General features: G+C 27.8%; 1 protein-coding gene across 3 annotated transcripts; it reads right to left on the bottom strand.

Annotated features, from left to right (window-relative positions):
- Positions 1 to 4,627: 4,627 nt before the first annotated feature.
- Positions 4,628 to 18,726, bottom strand: LOC132934955 (homeobox protein PKNOX2-like). 3 transcript variants are annotated; one of them, XM_061001396.1, is made up of 10 exons: positions 18,525 to 18,539; positions 17,924 to 18,427; positions 17,067 to 17,224; positions 16,832 to 17,003; positions 16,405 to 16,629; positions 13,772 to 14,045; positions 13,093 to 13,235; positions 12,541 to 12,682; positions 12,355 to 12,456; positions 4,628 to 6,743 (listed from the first exon to the last, which is right to left on the bottom strand). In XM_061001396.1, the coding sequence occupies exons 3-10, from the start codon at positions 17,174 to 17,176 to the stop codon at positions 6,640 to 6,642; spliced, it is 1,272 nt and encodes a 423-aa protein (XP_060857379.1). In that variant the 5' UTR covers positions 17,177 to 17,224; positions 17,924 to 18,427; positions 18,525 to 18,539; the 3' UTR covers positions 4,628 to 6,639. The 3 variants fall into 3 exon arrangements, with proteins under 3 accessions (XP_060857379.1, XP_060857377.1, XP_060857380.1); XM_061001394.1 differs by having other exon boundaries at positions 17,924 to 18,726; XM_061001397.1 differs by lacking the exons at positions 17,924 to 18,427; positions 18,525 to 18,539 and adding an exon at positions 17,870 to 17,887.
- Between the last annotated feature and the right edge of the window lie 4,496 nt (positions 18,727 to 23,222).

Genomic DNA, 23,222 nt, shown 5'->3' with positions numbered 1-23,222 from the left:
TTTTTAGAATCGAATAATTTACTCTTTGAACATCAATATGGTTTTAGACCTAATAAAAGCACTGATAAAGCCATAGCTAATGTAACCAAAATGATCTATAGTACACTGGAAGAAGGAAAAAATGCGCAACTATTTATCTTGACCTTGCGAAAGCATTCGATACTGTGGACCATGTATAGCTTCTAAAAAAATGCATGACATAGGCATTACTGGTTCAGCTCACTCACTATTCCAATCATATTTGCAAAAAGGAAACAGAGGGTTAAAATAAATGATTCCATTTCTAGTGAGCAAACTATAATGTGTGGTGTTCCTCAGGGTACCACACTTTCTCCGGTATTCTTCAATATTCAGTTAAATGATATAAAACTTCTGCACTTAAATAGTAATATTATTTGTTACGCTGACGATAATGTATTTATTTGTAATGGATTCACCTGGGAAGAAGTTTTCTCAAATATTGAGTCTATTAAAATCTGGCTAAGAAAAAACAATCTATTTCTTAATTTAGATAAAACAGCCATACTACTTCACTCCCTATCTAAATGTACCTTACCTAGTTGAACTAAAAATCCATGAATGTAAAACTTTATTATTAAAGCACTGCCAGTGTAAATCGGTTTCTATTGTCAAAAGCTACAAATACTTAGGTATCGAAATGTGTCATGATATGAAATGGAAATATCAAATTATTAATACTACCCATAAGTTGAGAAAGATGATCTACATCATGAAATCACTACGTGAGATACCAGATTGTAAAGATATATAACTATACTAACATAAGATAATATGTCATCTATTATTTTATAATAGATAACAAAGAATTTAAAACAGAATTTTTGTAGCAGATAAACAATTTCCGGTTGAAAAGCATAGGGTACTCGGACACACATTTTTAGTTGAAAATAATGCTATAATTGATATTGCTAATAATAAATCAACAATAAAAGATTAAAAAGAACTGAACGAAGATAAAGTATGTTGTACATTAAAACCATGAACGGAAATAGTAGTCTCTATTCCGATCGCGGATACTTAAATGGAAAATAAATATGTGTTAGTCAATAATTTTTTTTTTTTATGTAATAATCATTCGGCCTATAATTGTAAAATTAATTTTTCCGTTAATCCCCTTTAAATAATTTTTTCCCGTTTATTGCTGTATTGCTTTTTAGTTGACATATTTTAATTAAATTTAATTTGCTACTGGTATCCAATAATAATTGAATTGTATCTGTATTAAAACTATTTATATTGTAATGTCTTATGATTTTGAATTATCGCTGCAGTTACATGTAAGCATTTTACTAGATTATACATACTAGATTACACTGCTACCGCCGTAGCTTCGATGCACATGCGCCGAGTCATACAATTTTTTTTTTCAACGACCATACACACGTCTGCAACGGTCGCGTCCTTCTGTGCACTTTTGGGACAAGAAACCTCGTGGTCAACAAATCATTTTCAACACCTTGAAGTGGCTTTTTTTCATTGATGACTTACATCTGTCAAACAAAATGATGGGATAAGACAACACCGTGGGCCGCTGATGGCCGAACAACCAGTTAACAAAATTTCAACACCATTCAGCACGAGTCGTCGTAACGTATAATTTTTCCCTCATGTCCCCCGTCCACCCCCCCCCCCTAACAAGCCCGGTTATTGAGGCATCGCATGACGCGGGTCCTCACATTTTTATATAATTTACCATTTGTGTGGCAAGTCTTAATTCACGTAAAGAAAAAATAAAACAATATAATCAAATATATAAAATAACAAATTATAATTAGTAAAATAATGCACTTAGACGGCGTACGGTCGCCTTGCTGTGGCACTGACTCCGAGACTATTATAACTATCAATATTAAATTACCCACGTATGTGAAGCACCATCTTATAATTTATTTCGTGTGACGCTTGCTACATAAATATTAAATGATCTTACATTAGGTACTCAATTCCAACTTCTCCCTATTTTTCCCAAAAACCCTTATTTTATTCACTTGTATGATATTCATGATCAATTTTTTTATATTACCATGTGTTTGACAAAAATACCTTTATTTTATTTGTGCACCTGCCATGTGTCATCAATTATTATATTATATTATTATATGGCCTGATATTATATTTAAATGTAATTGTTATTATATATTAATCAATATTTAAACTATTTACCTCATGAAATAATATAAACCACCTGATTATCTTAAACACATTTTTATTATTTTATTAATTAAACCCTTTTTCCCCTTTAAAATATAAATCTTGGATCTTCATTGATCCATGCGTTCTATTTACGGAACCTTGTGTTTCCACGCGGTACGAACCTCATTCCCAGGGGTTCGTGGGTACTTTCTGCTAGCTTAAAAATCTACAGATTGTTACAAATGCTTTGGAGATTTCCAAGATGCACAAAATATAATTCAAGATTCAAATAATATAAATAATATTATTAACTTCTATATGTTCTCCGCTAGTGTGTTACTATCGCATAGTTTTGTACCCATAACATTTCCTGACCGGTATTTGGGTATACGTGACCAGTCCATATCTTGAATCTTCTTATTTCATGGTATTCCCTAGAAGATTGTGGACACTACATCCGTGGGAACATAGATACTCTTAACGATAGGCTGTGGGAGAGAGGTAGGACTATATAGGAGACCCCGTAACGGCCTGTATCCAGACGCGTACCTCCACGACAGTCAGGTCAATAACTTAATAATTTTGGACTTAGAATATTTTCACTAAAAGAACAGCAATTATAAATACAATTACAATTTAAACCAAGCCTACTAATTATTTACACCTGTGTAATCATCCTCAATCCACTATACGTCACTTGTACGAGTTGGCACACTACAATGGTTAATTTATTCAAAGAAAAAAGATGTCGTCCATTGTTTTTGCTGTAAACTTTTTGGAAATTCATGTGGTAGTGGCTTGGCAGATTATGGGCTTGATGATTGGAAACACATTTCAGAGAGAATAAAGTCATGAAAATTCTCAGAATCATTTAGGTGCTAAATACTGAAAAATGACCTATAAGATCATACTGCCTTAATTATAGATTCTTTCTTTTAGAATTAGATAAAACTACAAATTATTCTACTATAAAAAGTGAAGCTGAATCACTTGCGTTAAATTTTGGATTTTGAATTTATTGTGGGTGCTGTGTATGGTATGACCTTCTTCTATAAGTTAATAACGTTAGAAAATTATTACAGTCAAGTGATATGAATTTGGATGTCTCAGTTAACGGTTTAAAATGTCTACTAAAGTTTTTGAAAAAATTATAGATACTGGATTTACTCCTGCAATAGTTGATGCACAAGAGATTGCAACTATTTTAAAAATTAATCCTGTGTTCAAAGAGACGAGGGTTAGAAAAATAAAAACGAATGTTTACTTCAAGCCTACAAAAGAAAAATTTAAAATTGAATATTTTTATCAAATTGTAGATACCTACTGTTATTCAATCTATGGAATTACGATTTCAACAATTTGAGGAATATTATAATATGTTTGGGTTATTATATTCTCCTGAAAAATAACGTAGTTTAAATGAAAATGACTTAATGAAATGCTGTTTCAATTTAGGATTTACAAGGCCCAGGGCAAAAACCAATTTTACCACTTTTTTCAAACGAGAGGCTTCTAAATGAAGCAAAAAGTGCGAGGCCCTCTTTAAGGGATGGTGAAAAGCACGATATTGATAGCGCAGAACTTTTTTTTTGAGTAAAAAATTCTCAGTCAAATAATACTTGAAGAATTTAACAAGTCTATTGAAGTATTACTATTTATTAAATATCTTCAGAATTAATTTCCTAATGCTACTGTATCTTACAGAATATTATTAACTATTCCAATAACTGTAGCCAGTGCAGAAAGATCTTTTCTAAGTAAGTTATAACTAATAAAATCATATTTATTGAAAAAGACTAGCTTAAAACTAAGACTACAATGAAATAATAAATGAATTTGCGAGAAATAAAGCAAGGAAAGTCAACTTTGTATAACTTAGCCCTTAGGCAAGCGTTCAGTGTATTTATAGTGTGTATAAAATTATAATATTTTAATTTTTAAATAATATAATATCTAATTATAATATTGTATACTTTTAATGATGTATTATATTAATTTGTATATAGTTAATTTGATTCTGAGGATCAAAGGGGTCATATTAGTGCGGAGAGGATCTCAAAAAATTTGCTGATTGAAAAATCAGAATTACCGCCTGCCGACTTACAAACAAAAAAAGGGTATCGCCTAAAAAAAATTGTACCAAGCCTCGCCTCCACCCTTAGGTTCTGTCTGGATCTCACGTCACCCTTTTCACTCCTACTTCCTCAATTAATTATGATAAAATGAGCCAAGACGCTGCTGCATTTATTAAGCAAATCAAGATCCTTCTTTCTTTCTTTAATAATACATGAAATGTTTTAAACAATGTATTGTATTCAATGTATAAACTGTAAATTGGGCAAAAGCTCGTGTTGTATTAAAAAATAAAATAAAAATCATTTATGTATGTATTACTACAATTATTTAGTTTGTAGCATACATTTATCACATATCCATTATTTATCATACTACAATTAAAAGCAACATACATTTTATTATCAATCAATTTACCATTTATTTTACATAAAACAATAAGCGAGTATAATTTTAAATGATGACATACATATATGGTATTATTTTAAATACATATGAATATAGTTGATTTTACAATATCTACAATTATTTTAGTAATAAATAAAAAATATATAAATAAATTAGGATGAATTTTAAAAACCAAAAAATTACGGTATGATAGGTAATTAAGTTGTTTAGGCCTTTAGGTTACACATTTTTAAAGAGAGCACAATACTCAAAATTTGTCATGAATATGTGAAATATGTGTAAGATTTAAAAAGACATGTACATAGGATACAAACATACTTCAGGGTAAAATATAAAATAAATTTTTAATTGAAAAAAAATTTAATAAATAACAAAATATTTTTGTAAATTATTAGTTTGTAGAGGATTGTATAATGTTCACTAAAATTATAATACATTTCCTCAAATCTAAGATCATTAAAATTTCACAAAAGATTACAATATATTATACTAAAGATTCATTGTACAATATTTATTATAATAATTATGCAGAATTTTTCTAAAATATAATTTATTTGTTTATAATAATACATAATATAAGACGAGAATGAGAGTAAAAAAATAAGTTAACCCTAATAATAATTGAGTACTTGTGAATATAAACAATTTTTCAAGAAAATGTAAAATTAGGTAATGAAAGAGTTAAATCAAAAAAAAGTTATGAATGTACAAATGTAAATTACATTTATGAAATAAGAATTTATTTTGAATGTATATATATTTAATAAAAAATAAAAAATTTAGTAAATATAAGAATTTGCCTTCCACTAGTTTTATTATGGTGTTTTAACATTATTTTAAAGCGCTAAAATGTTGGCTGAGGAAAACTGATGTGATTTTATTATAAACAATTATTACAATAAGTAAGGAGTTGATGGTCAATTTCTCATAAAAGTAGTATTATTATTTCTATAATGATGTTGTCTTTATATAAAAAGGAAAACATATCTAAAAATATAAAATTGTATATTAACCAGCTTTACAAATTAATATTAAAATACTTAGAGATGGACAACTCAAGATATAAATGAAAGTACAATAGTTTTAATTTTTAAATCATTAGCATTTAATAATTATATTATATTTCTATAATTTTTCAAATAATGCAATAATTCTAGTTAAACCTCAATCAATTGTTATTCTAAACAACATTTAATTTTGTACAAATTGTTTTTACAGTCATTGATTAGTTATTATTACTTATAATACTTATAAAGGCTTGGAACATTTATTCATTTCATATAAACACATTTCATCGGTTCATTAAATGACAGTTATAATCCAATTAAGTACTTTTAACCATTTTATACAATTTATGAAACGTATCAAATATTTTCAATAAATTACACAGATTTTGTATTATATTATAAAAGTTTTAAGTCAATTATCTCACAAAGTCTAATGCAGAGGTTTGCAAACTGTAGGTCGCAGCCCAAAAGTGGGCCATGGTTATATTTTTGGTGGGTCATATTAGGTTTTGGAATATTTAAATATTTGTATAATAAAAAATATTTGATATCAGATTACTCTAAAAAAGAAAAGATATACTATAATATATATTTAAATGAAAATAAATATGATTGAGTATTTTCCATGTAACTAAATCTTACATTGATGTTTGAAATTAATTTTATCATTGATCATTATCCACAATGATTTCTAATGTACCAGTGACGTGTTACCACAACACTGTTAGACTAAAAGTTATCGCGAAAATATTGATTATCAATGAAAAATAAAATGACATTAGTATACGTTGTAGATTGTCAAAATCTGAACATTTTCCAAAATGGGTCATACTGTGAAAAGTTTGGGGACCTCTAATCTACTGTGTAATACATATTTAATGGATCCAACATTATATTATTAATTTCACCATTTAAAACGAATACTCAACCGTATATAGTATAATAGCATGTATTCTTTATGAACATTGTACATTTAAAATTATTTATAAAATACTGACTAATCTGATTCATTAACACTATGTTGAGAAAAAATATCACTAATTTCTTCTTCTTCTTCTTCCTCTGCATCACTTTCACCAAAATTTGATTCATTTGAATTTTCTAAAAATTAAATATGGTTACTATTACATAAAATAATATGGCGTATTTAATTTTAACTAGAATACACTTTACAAACAAAAAAATGAATGAAATAAGTTTATCAATCAACTTTAAAACCATCTGATCTATTCGCAATTATTATATTGATTATTAGTATGTTTAAAACATGGTTATGTTAAGGCTCAATAACTATTCAATTTATAATATAAACATTAATTCATTATGTTATATTAATGTTATTAACTATTAAAAAAAAACATTTTCTTGTAAATGTTGAATTTTTTTTTTCTAATTTCTTATTCATTTTTTTAATTTATGTTTAATATTGATTTTTTAAGTTTTGCTTATAAATACATTATACAGTGAAACTTCCATACAACAAAGTTTCATGGGGAGCAAAAATAAATTGTAATATAGAGGAACTCGTTAAACATAGTTTACGCATCATTAACAATGATGGTTCTCAAAAATAATTTGTTTAACAGAAAATTTTGTTATATGAAAGTTTCACTGTATATAGTAGCTCCTTGTCAATATGTTACGATATTATAAGTTGTGAACTCCTTGCTCCCACCCAAGCTTCAATTTTATTTGCATTAATACATTATATAAATTATTCAGTTGTAAAATTAAATTAATGTTGCCTAGTTAAAAAAGTATTGTGTAATATTATGATTTTTGATTTCAAATAAATAGATAAATATAATATGTACACATTAAGTTACACCTGGTACACATGGAATAATTTAAATGAACCTTATTTTGATGAAAATAAATTAAAGTTATATTATAAGGTAAATAAATAATAATGATATTGACATTTAACTATTAATTTAAAACTATCTGTTTTAATGATAAAGTAACATAATATGTAACAATCAATCAAAAAAATGTTAACAAGTGTTAGATTTAAGTATTAATCATACTTTAATGGAAGTTGATATGAATATTAATGCAATTTAATGAATTATTAAATATGCATTTTTTTTTTAATTTGTATTGAATTATTTAATTATAAACATTTGAAATAGAATATATTTATATAAAAGTAGTCCAGTGTTTTTTAAGAGAGCACCACACAGTGGCATAGCCTGTAGAGATTTGGGTGTTGTTATGCTTTCCCCCCCTCATTGCCTTTTGTTTATTATAACAACTCAATACCATTTTTTTTTATGAGTATACTAGAGGCAGCTAAAGCTTATTAAAGGGGGGGAGTTCCTTGAATTCTTATGATAGTAACTATTTTATATAGCAAATAAACTTCTTTAGTATATTGGAATAAAAATCAACTGGTGAACAGTGCAAAATCTGATATTAATGAAATTGAAAGTGGTTCTGTCTTAGTCTACAGACACACATTTGTAGTTAAATCTACTTAAATCTACTAATCTATAACCAACATTTTCAATTTCTACTTTTTCATGATTCAGAGGGATCAAATATCTACAAGTTTAATGGCAGGTCAATTTAATAATATAGCAAACAACTTAACAAATTAATATAATATTAAAACTGTAAGTACCTACATCCTCTTAAAAGGCAACTCTTAATACAGTGAAAGTTATTAACTACAACATAATTGTCCAAAAATAATGATGTACATATAATAAATAATTGAACGGTGTTTGTGAGAAAGGGCATAAATCAATTTTTGACATTTTCATGTTATACATTAATTTAGTAGGAAATTTCAAGCCGTCGTTTGGTACTACTGTGAATTGTCCATCTGTTTTTGTTACCAAAATACATCCATGTGCATTTAGACATGGATAAAAATACAAACTATTGTGTTTGTGAGAAAGGGCATAAGTCAATAATATTATGCATAATCATTATACTAAAATCAGTCCAATGTGTATGGTGTTTTATTTTAAATTGTATATTATTTTAATCATTCGATTAATAAATTTTAAAATTATTATTAAAAATAGTTAATAGCTACTATAAAAATAACATTTAGTTATGACGTCTAAAAGAACTGAACAGTTATTGAAAATGGTCATTGGTAAGTATTTCATATTATTACAATTATTTTACTTAATGATATTATACTCTTATGACTGATTAATATTACTACATGTTCGAAAATATAATTTTTATTTTATTTGAAAATTTAAATTAATAGATCAAACTGATGAAGTCTCAAACATTAAACCAAAACCAAAAGCTTTTTGTCGAAATTTAAATCGTCAGTTTGAATCTGAATACAAACGACAAAAAACAATAGTAAGTCCGACATCTACTATACAGCCGAGTCAGTTTCCAGTTTTTTAATTTAAAAAGGTTCATTTTAATTTAGAACTGGGTTAATCAAACCAATTTTAATGAAAGTGATAACGCTGGTGGTTGTATAACCTTAAACGGAGTGGATTATAATATTGAGTTCAGCAGTGATAATATTGAGATAGATGAAGAGATTTCTTGCGTGAACAATATTATAAATAAACCTCCAACAATTCATGAAGTGCAGGTAATTAAATGTATTATTTATTTTACTTTAAAATTTGATTTAAATTGATATTGTAGGTTTTGTTTCATGTGAAACCCAATTTTGCAATATGTTATAAAATAAATAAACGATTTATCGACTTAAAATTATTTATTGTTAACTTATATCTATTTTATTTTATTAATATTTGTCGTATTTTATTTTCTTAGACTGAAGTTTCTATTCCTCAAGCAATTTTGTTGAATAATATTTATCAACTTAATGGTACTGATAGTGATAATAATAGTGTTATAACTACTTGACATTAATCATATTCCAGAGACAAATAACTGCGATGAAATAAGTGTTATACCAGGTACACCTGAACCTGTTACATATAACATTAGAGAATACAGAAAGTATAAAAAAGATTGTGGAGAAGAATATATTACAAATAATGGAAAATCTGTAAAAGCTCGTACTTCAATAATTTTAAATGACTGTAGGTCACAGTGTAAAACCAAAATTAATGAAAACTTACAAACAACATTATTTGATATTTACTGGTCATTAAAATCTCATGACAGAAAAGTCTCATACATTTCTAGCTTGATATGTGTTACCAGTAAGATTACAAGTAGAAAAAGAAACAGTACACCAGAAAAACAAAAGAATAGGGTTTGCAATTTTTCTTACTATATTCCGAAAGTTAAGGACTTAATTAATGTTTGCAAAACATGTTTTTTGAAAATATTTGGCATAACACCTAAATTTGTACGCTTGATTTGTACCCAGAAAAGTAGTTCTCCTGCTCATAAAGTTACTCCTGATAAAAGAGGACATTCTAAACCTCAAAATAAATTAAGTCCACGAGTTATACAGTCTGTAATTGATCATATAAATAAATTGCCATCATATGAAAGCCATTATTGCAGAAAAGAAACTGCCAAAAAATATCTACCTCATCATTACACTATCCAGTTGGCATATGATCAGTACAAACAATCAGTAAGTGAACCAGTAAATCGAACATTATACCAAAAATATTTTAAAGAATGTGGTCTTAAAATAAAAAATCCAAAAAAAGATACATGTTCTAAATGTGACAGTTTAACAATTCAAGCCACCAATATTAGCTGTACAGAAGAACGTAAAATAGAACTATTAAATGAAAGAAAAATACATCAAGATGAAGCTGAAAACGCGTATGAAACAAAAAGAAAAGATGCAGGTACTACTTCAAATAAGGTATGTGTAATATCATTTGATTTGCAACAATGCCTTCCAACCCCAAGTCTAGAATCATCTGTCGCATTCTATAAACGTCAATTTATTAAGACCTCAAAAGCTTCATGTTATGATTGGAATGAGTCGATGGCAAAAAGAGGAGGAAATGATATAGGGTCATGCGTTTTTAATTTTTTATCTAACTTACCACCAGAAATCAAACATGTCATAATGTACAGTGACTGTTATCCTGGACAAAACAAAAATTCTTTATTTATGGCAATATGTCTAATATTTTTGGAACAAGAAAATACAAGTATTGAGGTAATTGACCATACATTTATGGTATCTGGGCACTCCCGAATGGAGTGTGACTCCGATCACGCTCGCATTGAAAAATCAAAAAAACGATTTTCTACCACAGTTTTTCATCCACATGACTGGGCCCAGTTAATTCGATTTGCAGGTAAAGATAAATTTACTGTTATAGAGATAGAACCACCATATTTTTTAGACTTTAACAGTTAACTAAAAACTAAATACCAGTTTAAAAAAAAAAAATGACAAAGGAGAAACATTAAAATTTTGTGACATCAAATGGTTAAGATATACAAAACAAGACAAAAATAAAGTATTCTACAAAAATATACAAAGTGAAAATACTTTATTTAACAGTATAAGTATGTCCCATAGAAATTCACTTCAAAATAATAGATATATTCCAAAAGCATATAATGACATCTTACCTATCACTGAAGAAAAGAAAAAGGATCTACTTTCTCTTTTAAAATTTATTCCTGAAACTATTGATAGTTTTTATCAAAATTTAAAAACTAAACAAAATATAAATGACCCTATAGTGTCAGATGAAGAAAATTATTAATTTTTTTATGTTCATTTTATTTTATATCATTAATTTCTTTATAACTACAAGTGCATTTTTATGTATGTTCCTGAGATTGTTAAATTGTTATTTGATTAGCAGTTTACTTATACAATTATTATATTTTTAATTTCTAATTATTTTTTAAAAATTATTTAAAAAAATTTACTTTATTTGTTATGTTTGTAGGAGTTATTATTTTCTGTTTAAAGGTTAGTTCTTTAAAAGTTTTTTAATTAATGATTTATATTGTGTATTAATAGTTAAATATAGCTTACAGAGTTATATCTATTTTTATCATATTGTCATATTACAAATCTATTTGTTTTATAATAAGTTAAAAAATTTATAATACTTATACATATTTTGTTTTTAATTATGTTTTTATAATTTTATAATTTTTATTTTAAGTATATTGCAAGTATTTAATAAATAAACCATTGATATCTTAAAACATTTCTAATTATTATATGTTCTTTTATTTATGTTTAAGGGAATAAGTATTTTATAATGTATGTTTTTTGTGCTGCCTGCCAATTAATTATTTTTGTAAATAGCATAAAGTTATAAAAATGGTATATGTTGTGAAAAAATATATAATATTAATATTATATTTATGACATGTGCCCTTTATCACAAAAATTTTGATTTTATTTGTGTGTAATTAGATACAAGTCAATATGTGAGAAAAGGCACAAGTTATGCAATTGTTAAATTCAATATGATAATGGTAACAAGTCATTAAAAATAATAAAACAATAAATTAAAAATATTTATATTGATTTAAAAAAATCTATTAACAAATAAACTGTATTAATTAAAAAAAAATTAATAATTATAAGCAAAACCCTTTTGAATTATACATTTTTTGTGTCTCCTGAAAACTAGCGAGTTTTGACTTATGCCCTTTCTCACAAACACCGTCCTAATGTATCTTATATTTCCACTGCATACACATAAACCCACACATTTACATACAAATATGAGAAATACACATGCCACCTTCATACATACATACATACACACATATATATACTTATATACTTATTTGAGATATTTATGATCTTATTTACCATTGACGTTTTGAGCTTGTAATATATCATCAACAGGCCATGAAAATTTGTTATTATCAACAATTACAGACTTATCTTTAGAAAGAGTAAAATTTTGTTCACCTGTATTTTAAAATATACATTTAGATTACTAATCAAATTTTATTGTACAATTATAATCACTTATAATAATGAAAATAAAAATACCGGCAATATCAGGTGTGGAAGCATCAAGCATTGGTTGTAATATTCGTCTCCTTGCATTGATAAACCAATTATTTACTTGCAACAATGTTAAATTAGTCTGTGCTGCAATAATTTTTTTTTCATCTTCTGTAGGGTATGGATGCTGAAAACCAATATGTTTTTATTATTAAAATGTATTTAAAAATTGTAATCAATACGCAAATAAGTTTCAAACACCACATTTATTATATTCAATGAGTAATTTGTAAAAATTAATTTTATGTCATATCTTATTAATTTAATTGTCTAAAATGTAATATTTAAAGGATTTAAAATTCAAAATTTCAAGTTATATTTTAATCATAGATATAATATATAATTACATAAAACATGTGAAAAAAATTAATTCCTTTTTTTGCATATGGCATGATATTGGTGTACAGAAAGATAAATAATATATAAAAATAATTGTTATTATTATAAGGTATTCATATAAGGTGATAGGGGTATATGTAGTCATCAATACTTAATAAACAGTGTAAAACTAAAAATATTTTAAAAAGTTATAATTACAATTAAATGTTGAAAAAGCCAAGAGCGCATTACACTTGTAGCCTGTTTAGGAAGAATTCCTCTTTTTTGTTGCCTTTTTTTTTTACTTCCAAAATAGTCATCTTCTTCATCACAAGAGCCACCACTAGTCGCTGATAAGGAACCTAAAAAAATATATAAATATATATAAACTTTGGACAAGTCCAAACAGTAATTAATATATTTTCAACACATTAGCATAATATGCGTTCTGCCTATTCTAAACGTATTTCTACAACAGAAATGATGTGAACTTTGTAAATAAAATAAATTACTTGTAATTAATAATTGATATAATTTTAATTAAAAAATTCAGTAAAAAAAGTTGTTCAAATAATTATTTCATTCCTTAAAAGTGAAAAATAATAAATATTTTTACAACTTTTACTTTCAACGTTTGTATTCTTAAAATATTTGATTACTTAATTACGTTTAATATATATATGTTCTATATACTCAATTATTTTTATTAATGATTATGATAAAACACATATATACTAAATCCAATAAGTGCTATTATAATGCACTAAAAAAAGTTAAAACTAACTAATGTAACTGTGATACTTGGAGATTGATAAACCATAAAAAATATACAAAGATTAAATTCATAAATCAATAAAAAAAAAAATGTTTAGTTATACATAAACATTAAATTACCTACCATGTAAAATAGAAACATTACTCTGTAATACATTTGTACCGATTGCTGATAATGGTGTTTTTTCTAAAGAAGAATTTTGAAGCGTAGATTTGGTGACTGTCAAATCAAGTTGTGAAACATCAGATACTTGAGTTATATCTTTCATTTCTATAGATGTGGAAGATGGTATATTTGACAAAAGACTGGTTATGTTTTTTAAATCCATTATTGTCTTTGGTTTTATAGCATCGTTGTCTCCAGACTGCCGCACAGAAACTCCTGAAGAGGATATCACCTGTCAAACATCATTATAAACCTAAACCTAATGTACCATAATAAACTAATGAATAAAATAAATGTAAAATAAAACCATATTTTAAGTTTACCCAAACATGGACATTTACACATTTATTAAGACATATATAGTATGTAAACAAGACCGGATTAAATTATTTTACTAACTTGAACATTAATTTATACACAAATAAATCCAAAAGCAGGAAACGGTGACGGTGCCGTCGCCGCTTAGTGAGTGGGTGAATTTAAGGCGGTGACTAGATGGTAGAGTGGGAGAAATTTGGGTACGAAACCACGGAGCTCAATCATTTGGATGCGCGAAGGAATAGTACTCTCTCGATGGCTATAGTATATGCATAGACAATATAGGTACATAAATCATGTCTTATTTATGTATTTATTCTGTATGTATAACTTGTATGAATGCATGTAAACTCAACCAAAACTAACTAGTATGGTTATTGACTTTCATTAATAATTATTAGTTTATGATTTAATCAAACTGTATTTCAATTCAAAAGTTTATATAAGTGTTTACTAAGAATATATTGAATGTATAGGTACTGATGAATATACTTCAGAATAAAATATTATAAAATACACGTGAATAATTATTTAAAACATGACAGGTTTTAAAAAATTACTATAAATACCCATTTCTAATTGATAATAAATTAATCAATCAATCAATAAACTTATTATTAAACTACTGATCACATACTTAATCACTGATTTTGAAATTAACAGATAAGCAGTTAATATATAAATTAACTAGTTGTTATATAATTAATTGCTGTCAACAATGGAATATCTTACCATTGAATTCATCGAGTGAGCAGGAGAGTTAACAGCAATATTACCACACAACCAGGGATTAAATAAAATAAGTTTTATATAATCTGTGCTACAATTGATAATTGGAATAAAATCCCCGACAAACAACCCCGGAAAAAATCCCCAGCCAACAATATTACTCACAACCACATGGAAATGATTCAACAAATATTTTGTAAACGCTAATTTGTGTAATTATTAATTACCACATTATTAATAAATAATTACAAATACATACTTATAGTATATTTTCCGTATACATAGACTATCCATACGGGTGTAAAACAATTAAAAATCGAGTATGTATAAAATAAATATTGAATTTTAAAATCTATGTTCAAAAACAATAATATTTAGTTTTACCTATGTATAATTCTGTCAAAATTAGATCCCCAAAATGAAATATTACGTTTCTATAATATTTTGATATAATGTAAATATAATATTATTAGGAAGCGATTTTACAAGTATTACTTGACAGGTACAATATTTAAAAATTTATAAAATAATTATCAAATAATAGTTGATGAGTACCTATTCTTTAAAAAGGACCATTAACATATGACGCTGTTAAAAGTTGTGAAAAATATTTATTATTAATTTCTTTATTGATAAGTATACCCATACGACTATACTATAAGTATATTATATTATTGTAATTAAATATTAATAATGTGGTAATTACAATAATTAGTATTTAAAAATGATTATTCAATCATTTTTATATGGTTGTAAGTAATATTGTAGTCTGTGGATTTTTTTTCCGAGGTTGTACGTGAAAGGTTTTTTTTACCCAGGGATTTTTATTCCGCAATTTGTTACAACCATATAGATAGGACAAATGCATTGTAATGTAGTAACCAGTAAATTATGATTTGGCAATGGGTAGTAAACAAATTTCTATATAACATGGCTTATCTGTTTATTCTTAAGTCAATGATATTAAATGTAAATACTAAATAACTAGAGGTGGGTGGAACTGTTTAAAGTTTGAAAAATCAACACGAACCAAACTCGAATAAAAAGTTTGCAATTTTATAACTAATCAGAACTCCAAAAAAGTTTGAATTACCTATGAATTTTCAAAAATATTCAAAAATGTATGAACTTCAACAAAATGTCAAACACAACATTTTCCAAGTCAATAGTACTAATTAATTTTTTAATAATAAAATTATGAAAATAAAATATGTTGACAAGTTAATAATAATGTATGTAAAACTATAATATTGGTACCGCCTTGATTGTCATCAACAATAACCATTTCCTGGGGAAAAAAACATTGTTTCGCTAAAAACCCAAAGAAAATACACCATTCAACAGTAGACATTTCCCTGAAAAACCGACGATGAAAATAGAAGCTTTGCTCTGATAACCGAGCGAGTTATAAAGCTATAAAGATTCAGGGTTTGTTCGATGTTGAATGAAATGTTCGGTTCGAGTTCAATATTAATACTGAATTGTTCGTTTCAAGACCACATTTTAGAGTTCGCCCCACCTCTATAAATAACAATTATATTTACCTGACTATGGTGTGGAGAGTGGCATAATGGAGAATTACTATTACTTGAGTTACCACTGCTATTATTTTCTAAGTAACCAGATGTGTAATCGGAACGCAATAAATTTTCACTTTGCATTTTAATTTTGAGACATGTTATGTATCTACTACAAAAATCTTTGCACAATTCTTGAACTTTTTCTAGTTCTAATAAATGTATTCGTAATACTTGAATAGCTTTTATCATCTGAAAAAATTTTTACTTCATTTTAAGAGCATAAAATTAAGGAGTTTTTAGAAAATTCATATTGATACCTATGATTCATATTATTATTAAAAATGTGCATAATCTAAAATTAAGCCAAGTGTGATATGAAACTCAAGATTTATTTTTTAAAAAAATGTATTGTTAGTTATAATTCTTATTTAAAACAGTTTAATACACATACCAGTCCATCGATTTCTGTATCATTAATCAAAAATGGTTTTCTATCTCTTTCTTGATGTTGGACAAAGGCTTGTATATCCATATTAAAACTTTCAGAATTTGAAATTGCTGCTGACTGAGTAGCTTGTTCACATCTTTCAAAAAGTAATGCTAGTAAGGGAAAAAGTGGATGCCTGAAAAATTATAATTTTAGGAAAAAAAATATACATAGTTAAAAACATTAACTCAAAAATTACTTATAAACAGCTCGCTTATCAGCTTCAAATATTGCTTGATCAGTTTGTTGAATATTATTATTGGCAATCGCCGTTAAATTAGATGTTACACTATCTGAGTATGAAACCATTATTAAGCTTTACATTTGTTTTCTTTTTCCATTATTATAATTGAAAACCTACAAATTAAAAAAACGAAATAAATACATCTCAAATATAAAATTCTCCATGAATTATTCTAATTTAAATCATTATAATAAAGATTAATTATTATAATCACTTTTGTATTTTCCAATTTTATGTATTATGGAATACCTACATAATGATTAATAAGTATAAAACACTAACCTGCCAACATGATTATATTATAAACTATAAAGAATTAAAAACGTCCACAAAATAATATTCAAATATTAATCATTATTCAAATTCATAGAGAAATCGTAAATAACTAATATGATATTATGTTTCTAAAAACTACTTTTTACAATGAAATTAAAATATGTAAACAATCAATATCATCAAAAGAATTATAATTACTTTTCACAAATAGGTTAGTTGACAAAATACTAAAAGAAAATATTAAATTCATTTGGAACCGCTAATGACAAGGTTATATGTTTCTATTTATATTATGTTACTTTGATATTAATTTTATTAATTTTTGTTTGAGAAAGTTTAATTGCATTCATTTAACAATCGTCTTGGATCCAATTAGTCACATAGACCTAACCAGGAAAAATCATGATCTCAGCATCATATTTAGTTTGTTCAACGTAACAAGATCACAACGCATACTGCAAAATAAGTCTGTCGCACCATACCGTACGGGGATCACCGTAGTTACAACGGACTCCCAGGCCATATCGCATACTCACTGGCCACAGTTGTCGATGGACATCAACACGATGCAACCACGATCGGCGAACGTCCTCGGAGCCTGGGGCACGCGGTCGGACAGACGGAGCCGGATCCGGCGAATTGGACACGCGCACGTTCACCGGGCGAATCGCCGTCGGACGAACGATGTGCCGGCAAGACGGAGATCGCGCGGCGGCGACGCGTTGTGCGCGTGCATGCGTAACAGGCAACAACAACAACAATTATAATAATTACATCAATAATACCGCCATAGTAGTCGTCGTGCGGTAAGGATGATAATAGTAATAATAATAACAACAACACCGACGACCAGACGACATGTACGCCGAACGCCGAGAGAGAGACGGAGAGATAAGGGATCCGCTACCGCTAGTTTTTTTTATTATCATCGTCGTCGTCGTGAATCGCGATGTAGTCGGATAGAGCCGCAGTGTTACATAGTTCAGAGCGTCGTCGCGGCAAGCGCTCGGGTATTTATCTCTTTTTCCCCCTTTTTCTCCCTTGAAACGATAACGATAAATAATAAAAAATAATAATAAGAATAAAAGTACCCAACAACGGAAAACCGTACACACCGTCGCCCGTTTGCTTACTCACCTACTCCCCGCCCGCCGTTCCACCAGATACTGAGCTCTGACGACACGCACACGGCACACCACTCTGGTGTCTGGTCGTTCTGTCGCGCGCAGACGTAATACAAATAATACAATTTAAATGGTGCGCATACCGGTGTCGTCCTGTGTGGCGGGCGGGTGACGGCCAGCGCGGTCCGCCACTCCGGTCTCCGACAGCGATTAAAGAGGGATCGAGCGCGCGCTCGCGCCCGCGCACGCCGCCGCCGACGACGACGAGATGATGATGATGATTGTGTCCGGGACGACCCTTTTTGCTAACACACCAACAGCCGTTTCGGAGCGTCCGCGGTATTCTTTGCGGCTCGTTGCTGCTCATACGAAAAACAAAATATGCGATTTTTGCTTGCGTCCCGCCCGTATACCATCACCTCGGCGTTTCGCCGCGCAAACCCTCCGCCGGCTCACCCGTTGTTTTATTTCGTCTTATTATTGTTATTTTTGAGGAATTACGATTCACAATCACATTTACATCGTTTTGTATAAAATAATAAGATTATCTAATATTATTACAATTTACAATACATAGGTTATAGGTATTATATTTTAGATTCTGAGCGGAGCGATGAATATATTGATCTTACAATGATGTGTCTTTATATTTTATTTGCGCCTGTCATCTTACTTTTGGAACAGTAAAAATGCTTCGATTTTTTTCAACATCTTCTTTTATTTTTTTCTGGTAGGAGAGTGAATCTAGTTGGTACTTTGGAGAATCCAATCAAAAGTAAAAAATTCCCAACAGTTTTCAAAAGCGTCAAGAAAAACAAACAAAATTTAGGAAAAACTGAGATTTTTACACACAACTAGTTTTTGAAAGAAAATTGATTTGGCTATTTAGTGAAACTCTAAAAAAATAACCGTAGTCCGTAGATACTTACATGCAATTTTCACTGCATTTTTATAATAGCAATTTCTCTGCGCCATAAAATAATTGCTATTCTTTTTGATCTATTTATAGGCATAAGAAAAGTTTTATTAGTTTTTTTTAAACTTCTGTCGATAAAAATTATTGTGTTCAGTGAAAAAACTTGAAAATGTAATACAATGTTCTTTAAAAAAATTAATTAAAAAAATAGATAAGCAGAGTTTGCAGAAATCCACAACAATTCACGAACAGTTGGAAATTATTTCGAGATATTTTTAACATTTGTAAATTTAATTTAATACTAGATTCCACTTAGGTTTTCCTACATTTACCAAAACAAAGAAGTTAGATTATTTTTTTACGACCGTTTGAAGTTAGATATTGGATATTCACCCGTTAATTAACAAATTCTCATACAACGATTTTTTATTTTCTTATTAATCAAAAATGTATAATCGCCTAAAGTTTATAAAATTCTCAAAATATTTTAACTCATTTTGGGCAATTTACAAAGCTTACCTACGTCCTACCGAGTTCAATTGTGAATCCAAATCATCCCGGAAAAATAATGGAGAGTGGAACAACTCCTGTGAGCTGCCGTGCGAGAGAGAAATCGCATCTATTTAAAAGTCGTTTTCCTCTACGTTATGTTGGATTTTGGACCAATGTTGCATCCATATATTGTTTAATTATCAATGAGGGCAAAATAATAATAATATCGCGAACTAAATATGATATAAGTTTTATATTTTAGAAAACTGTGTCTTTTCTTAATTTTAAGCAAAAAGGTGTATAATATATAATAATGTATAACGTATCCTAATACCAATTTATTTTATTTTTTAATTAAGCATTTATATATTATATTATCAATACAATTGTCAACTCTCTACTCCGTCACAAGCCCTGGCTTAAAGGAGTAGATATATTTCTTTATCTATATCATGTAATGTTTATCACACCAAAAACACTTCGTTATAACTCAGTGTAAAAAAAAAGCTAAGTTAAAAAAAAAACAATTTAGTAATGATTAAATCTTTAAAAGACGCGATATAATATGGAAATTAAGTAAAATGCCATTTTATAATATTACAAATACCTATGATGACAAATAAAATCAATTGTCATATTAAATACTTAGTCAACATATTATGTTTAACTATTTGGCAGGACGTAGAAGTATACTTAAATAAATACAATTAAGTAACCACTACAGTATTTACAGTAATTAATAATGCATCAACAATATGTTGACCAAGTATTTAACATTACAATTGATCTTATTTGTCATCATAGGTATTTGTAATATTATAAAATAGCATTTTACTTAATTTCCATATTATATCACGTCTTTTAAAGATTTAATCATTAGGTACTAAATTTTAGATTCAGAGCGAAGCGATTAATGTATTGATTTTACAATGATGTGTGTTCTTTTTTTAATTTTTGTGTCTGTCATCACCTTTTAGGACAGTAAAAGTGCTTGGATTTTCTTCAACAGTAACTTTCTGATAGGAAAGTGAATCTAGTTGGTACTTTGGGGGGTCAAAAGTAAAAATTTCCCAGTAGTTTTCAAAAGCGACGTGAAAAATAAAAGTAAAATTAAGGAAAAACGGGAATTTTTACGCAAAATCTGTTTTTGAGAAAATCGATTTTGGTTTTTGGCGTAATTCTAAAACAAATGACCGTTGGGACATGAAATTTTGACTGAATGTTTATATTAGCATTTTCTATACACCATAAAATTTTGAAAATATTTTTACTCTTTTTGAGCTGTTACGGACATTGTCAGTTTTCAATTTTTTTAGTTTTTTTTTCTATAAATATCAATAAAATTTTATTTGTTGGGTAAAAAAGCGTGACAATTTAATATAAGGCTCCTGATATATCGTTCTAATAGCAGTTGAAAAAAATTTAAAATCCAAAGTCACAGTTTTTATTTATAAGCATTTAAAGTTCAAATTTTGACAAAATACGGAAAAATCATGAAAATTAGCAAATTATTTTGAGTTGAGAATTCATAAAAATTTTTCTTTTTAAATCTAAGATTTTAAAATGTAATATAAGATTACTCATAAGTTTGTCTACCTTTATCAAAAAAAAAATGTCTACAAGAAACTTAAATTAAATTTTTATGAGCGTCTGAAATTTATATTTTTACAACATTTGATATTCACTCGATTTCTCATGTAACAGTTTTCTTATTTTATTGTAATTAAAAAACGAACGACTGTAGATACTTGAAAATTTCACTGAATGTTTATATTAGCATTTTCTATACACCATAAAATTTATAAAATATTTTGACTCTTTTTGAGCTGTTTACGGACATTGTCAGTTTTCAATTTTTTTAGTTTTTTTTTCTATAAATATCAATAAAATTTTATTTGTTGGATAAAAAAGCGTGACAATTTAATATAAGGCTCCTGATATATCGTTCTAATAGCAGTTGAAAAATATTAAAAATACATAGGCACAATTTTTTTTATAAGCATTTAAAATTCAAATTTTGACAACATTTATCAAATTTATAATTTATTAATTATTTTGTTGTTAAAAATGTATAAAATGTTTAACTTTTATGGCTAAGGATTGAAAATTTAAAACAAGGCTCCACGTAAATAGGTTATATATAAATTACTTTATTCACAATAATATCATCAAATATACTTGGTAATATCATAGGCTGACTGACCGTTTTCGCTCAGAATCGTTTTTTCTTATACAATGATATTATATCATTGAATTCAAATTTAACACCATCCATTACAGTGACCCACTTGTAACATACTGTACAGCAGAGCGACATCCACTTATCCCCCTTTTTTTTTTTTAACTTAGCTTTTTTTTTACACGGAGTTATAACGAAGTGTTTTTGGTGTGATATCAACTATTTCTAATGTTGATGTGTTAATTATCTGGTATTCTATAATAATAATAATAATAATAATAATAATAATAATAATAATAATAAAATAATAATAATAATAAAAGTATAAACACGTTGCGAACAATCGAGTGCAAGTCACAAAATGGTTTGTTTTTGCAATTTTGTCAGTGTTGTCACCATAGGGTAATAATATCGTCGTCCATGCGTCGTCGTAGTACATCGTCGCCGCCGCCGCCGCCGCCGCCGCGATTAGAGTAGTGGGAATTGATAAGCGGCGGGTCGGGGGATATTTACGATATTTTCGTTCCCCGACCCACCGCTTATCCATCACCAATGTTCCGTACGCAAAATCGGTCTTAAAAGTACTTGAACATTTTTGCTTATAACTTACAAACTATCTAACCAATCTGCTAGCGAATTCCTCTATTCCCACCTGCACAATATTTCTGATTGATTGATACCTCATACTACTTTATATGTTCAGCCGTTTGCCCTGTAGAGCTTGACAAATAATTGACATAAATTAGGTCGATTTTTCAATGTTAAAACTCGGTGTCCTGTTATTATACGTTAGTGGCTACTCCGCTATTTTTTTTTTACTTAGCTTCGCGCTGGATTTAAAGGAAAATAAATAAGTAGATTGAATAGTTGTGACTTGTGACCACAGATATATAAAATATATTATGATAGTGGTTGTAACAAAAATAATTGTTATGATACCTAATACCTATATGGGCTATATATAATTCGTTTTATATATATTATAAAAAAAAATTGCCGTCAATCAAAATCAATATTGCTTATCATTAAGACTATCTTATAAATTCTGTGAAGATACCATAGATAATAGTTTGTTGTAGGTATCTATGGATATTATGTTATCAATATTACTCATATCACAACAC

Source organism: Metopolophium dirhodum, chromosome 1 (genome assembly GCF_019925205.1).
Source record: "Metopolophium dirhodum isolate CAU chromosome 1, ASM1992520v1, whole genome shotgun sequence".
Lineage (NCBI taxonomy): Eukaryota > Metazoa > Arthropoda > Insecta > Hemiptera > Aphididae > Metopolophium > Metopolophium dirhodum.
Note: the sequence above shows the minus strand (reverse complement) of the source record. Positions and strands in the feature narration are given on the sequence as shown.

What these genes read in the sequence shown, in the direction of transcription:
- LOC132934955 (XM_061001394.1), bottom strand. Translation starts at nt 17,176, where the DNA reads ATGGTTTCATACTCAGATAGTGTAACATCTAATTTAACGGCGATTGCC. An exon ending in TAATGTTTCTATTTTACATG is followed by an intron (nt 13,236 to 13,771) that starts GTAGGTAATTTA and finishes ATATTTTTTTAG; the next exon opens with GTTCCTTATCAGCGACTAGT. An exon ending in ACAAGCTCAAAACGTCAATG is followed by an intron (nt 6,744 to 12,354) that starts GTAAATAAGATC and finishes TTTAATTTTTAG; the next exon opens with AAAATTCAAATGAATCAAAT.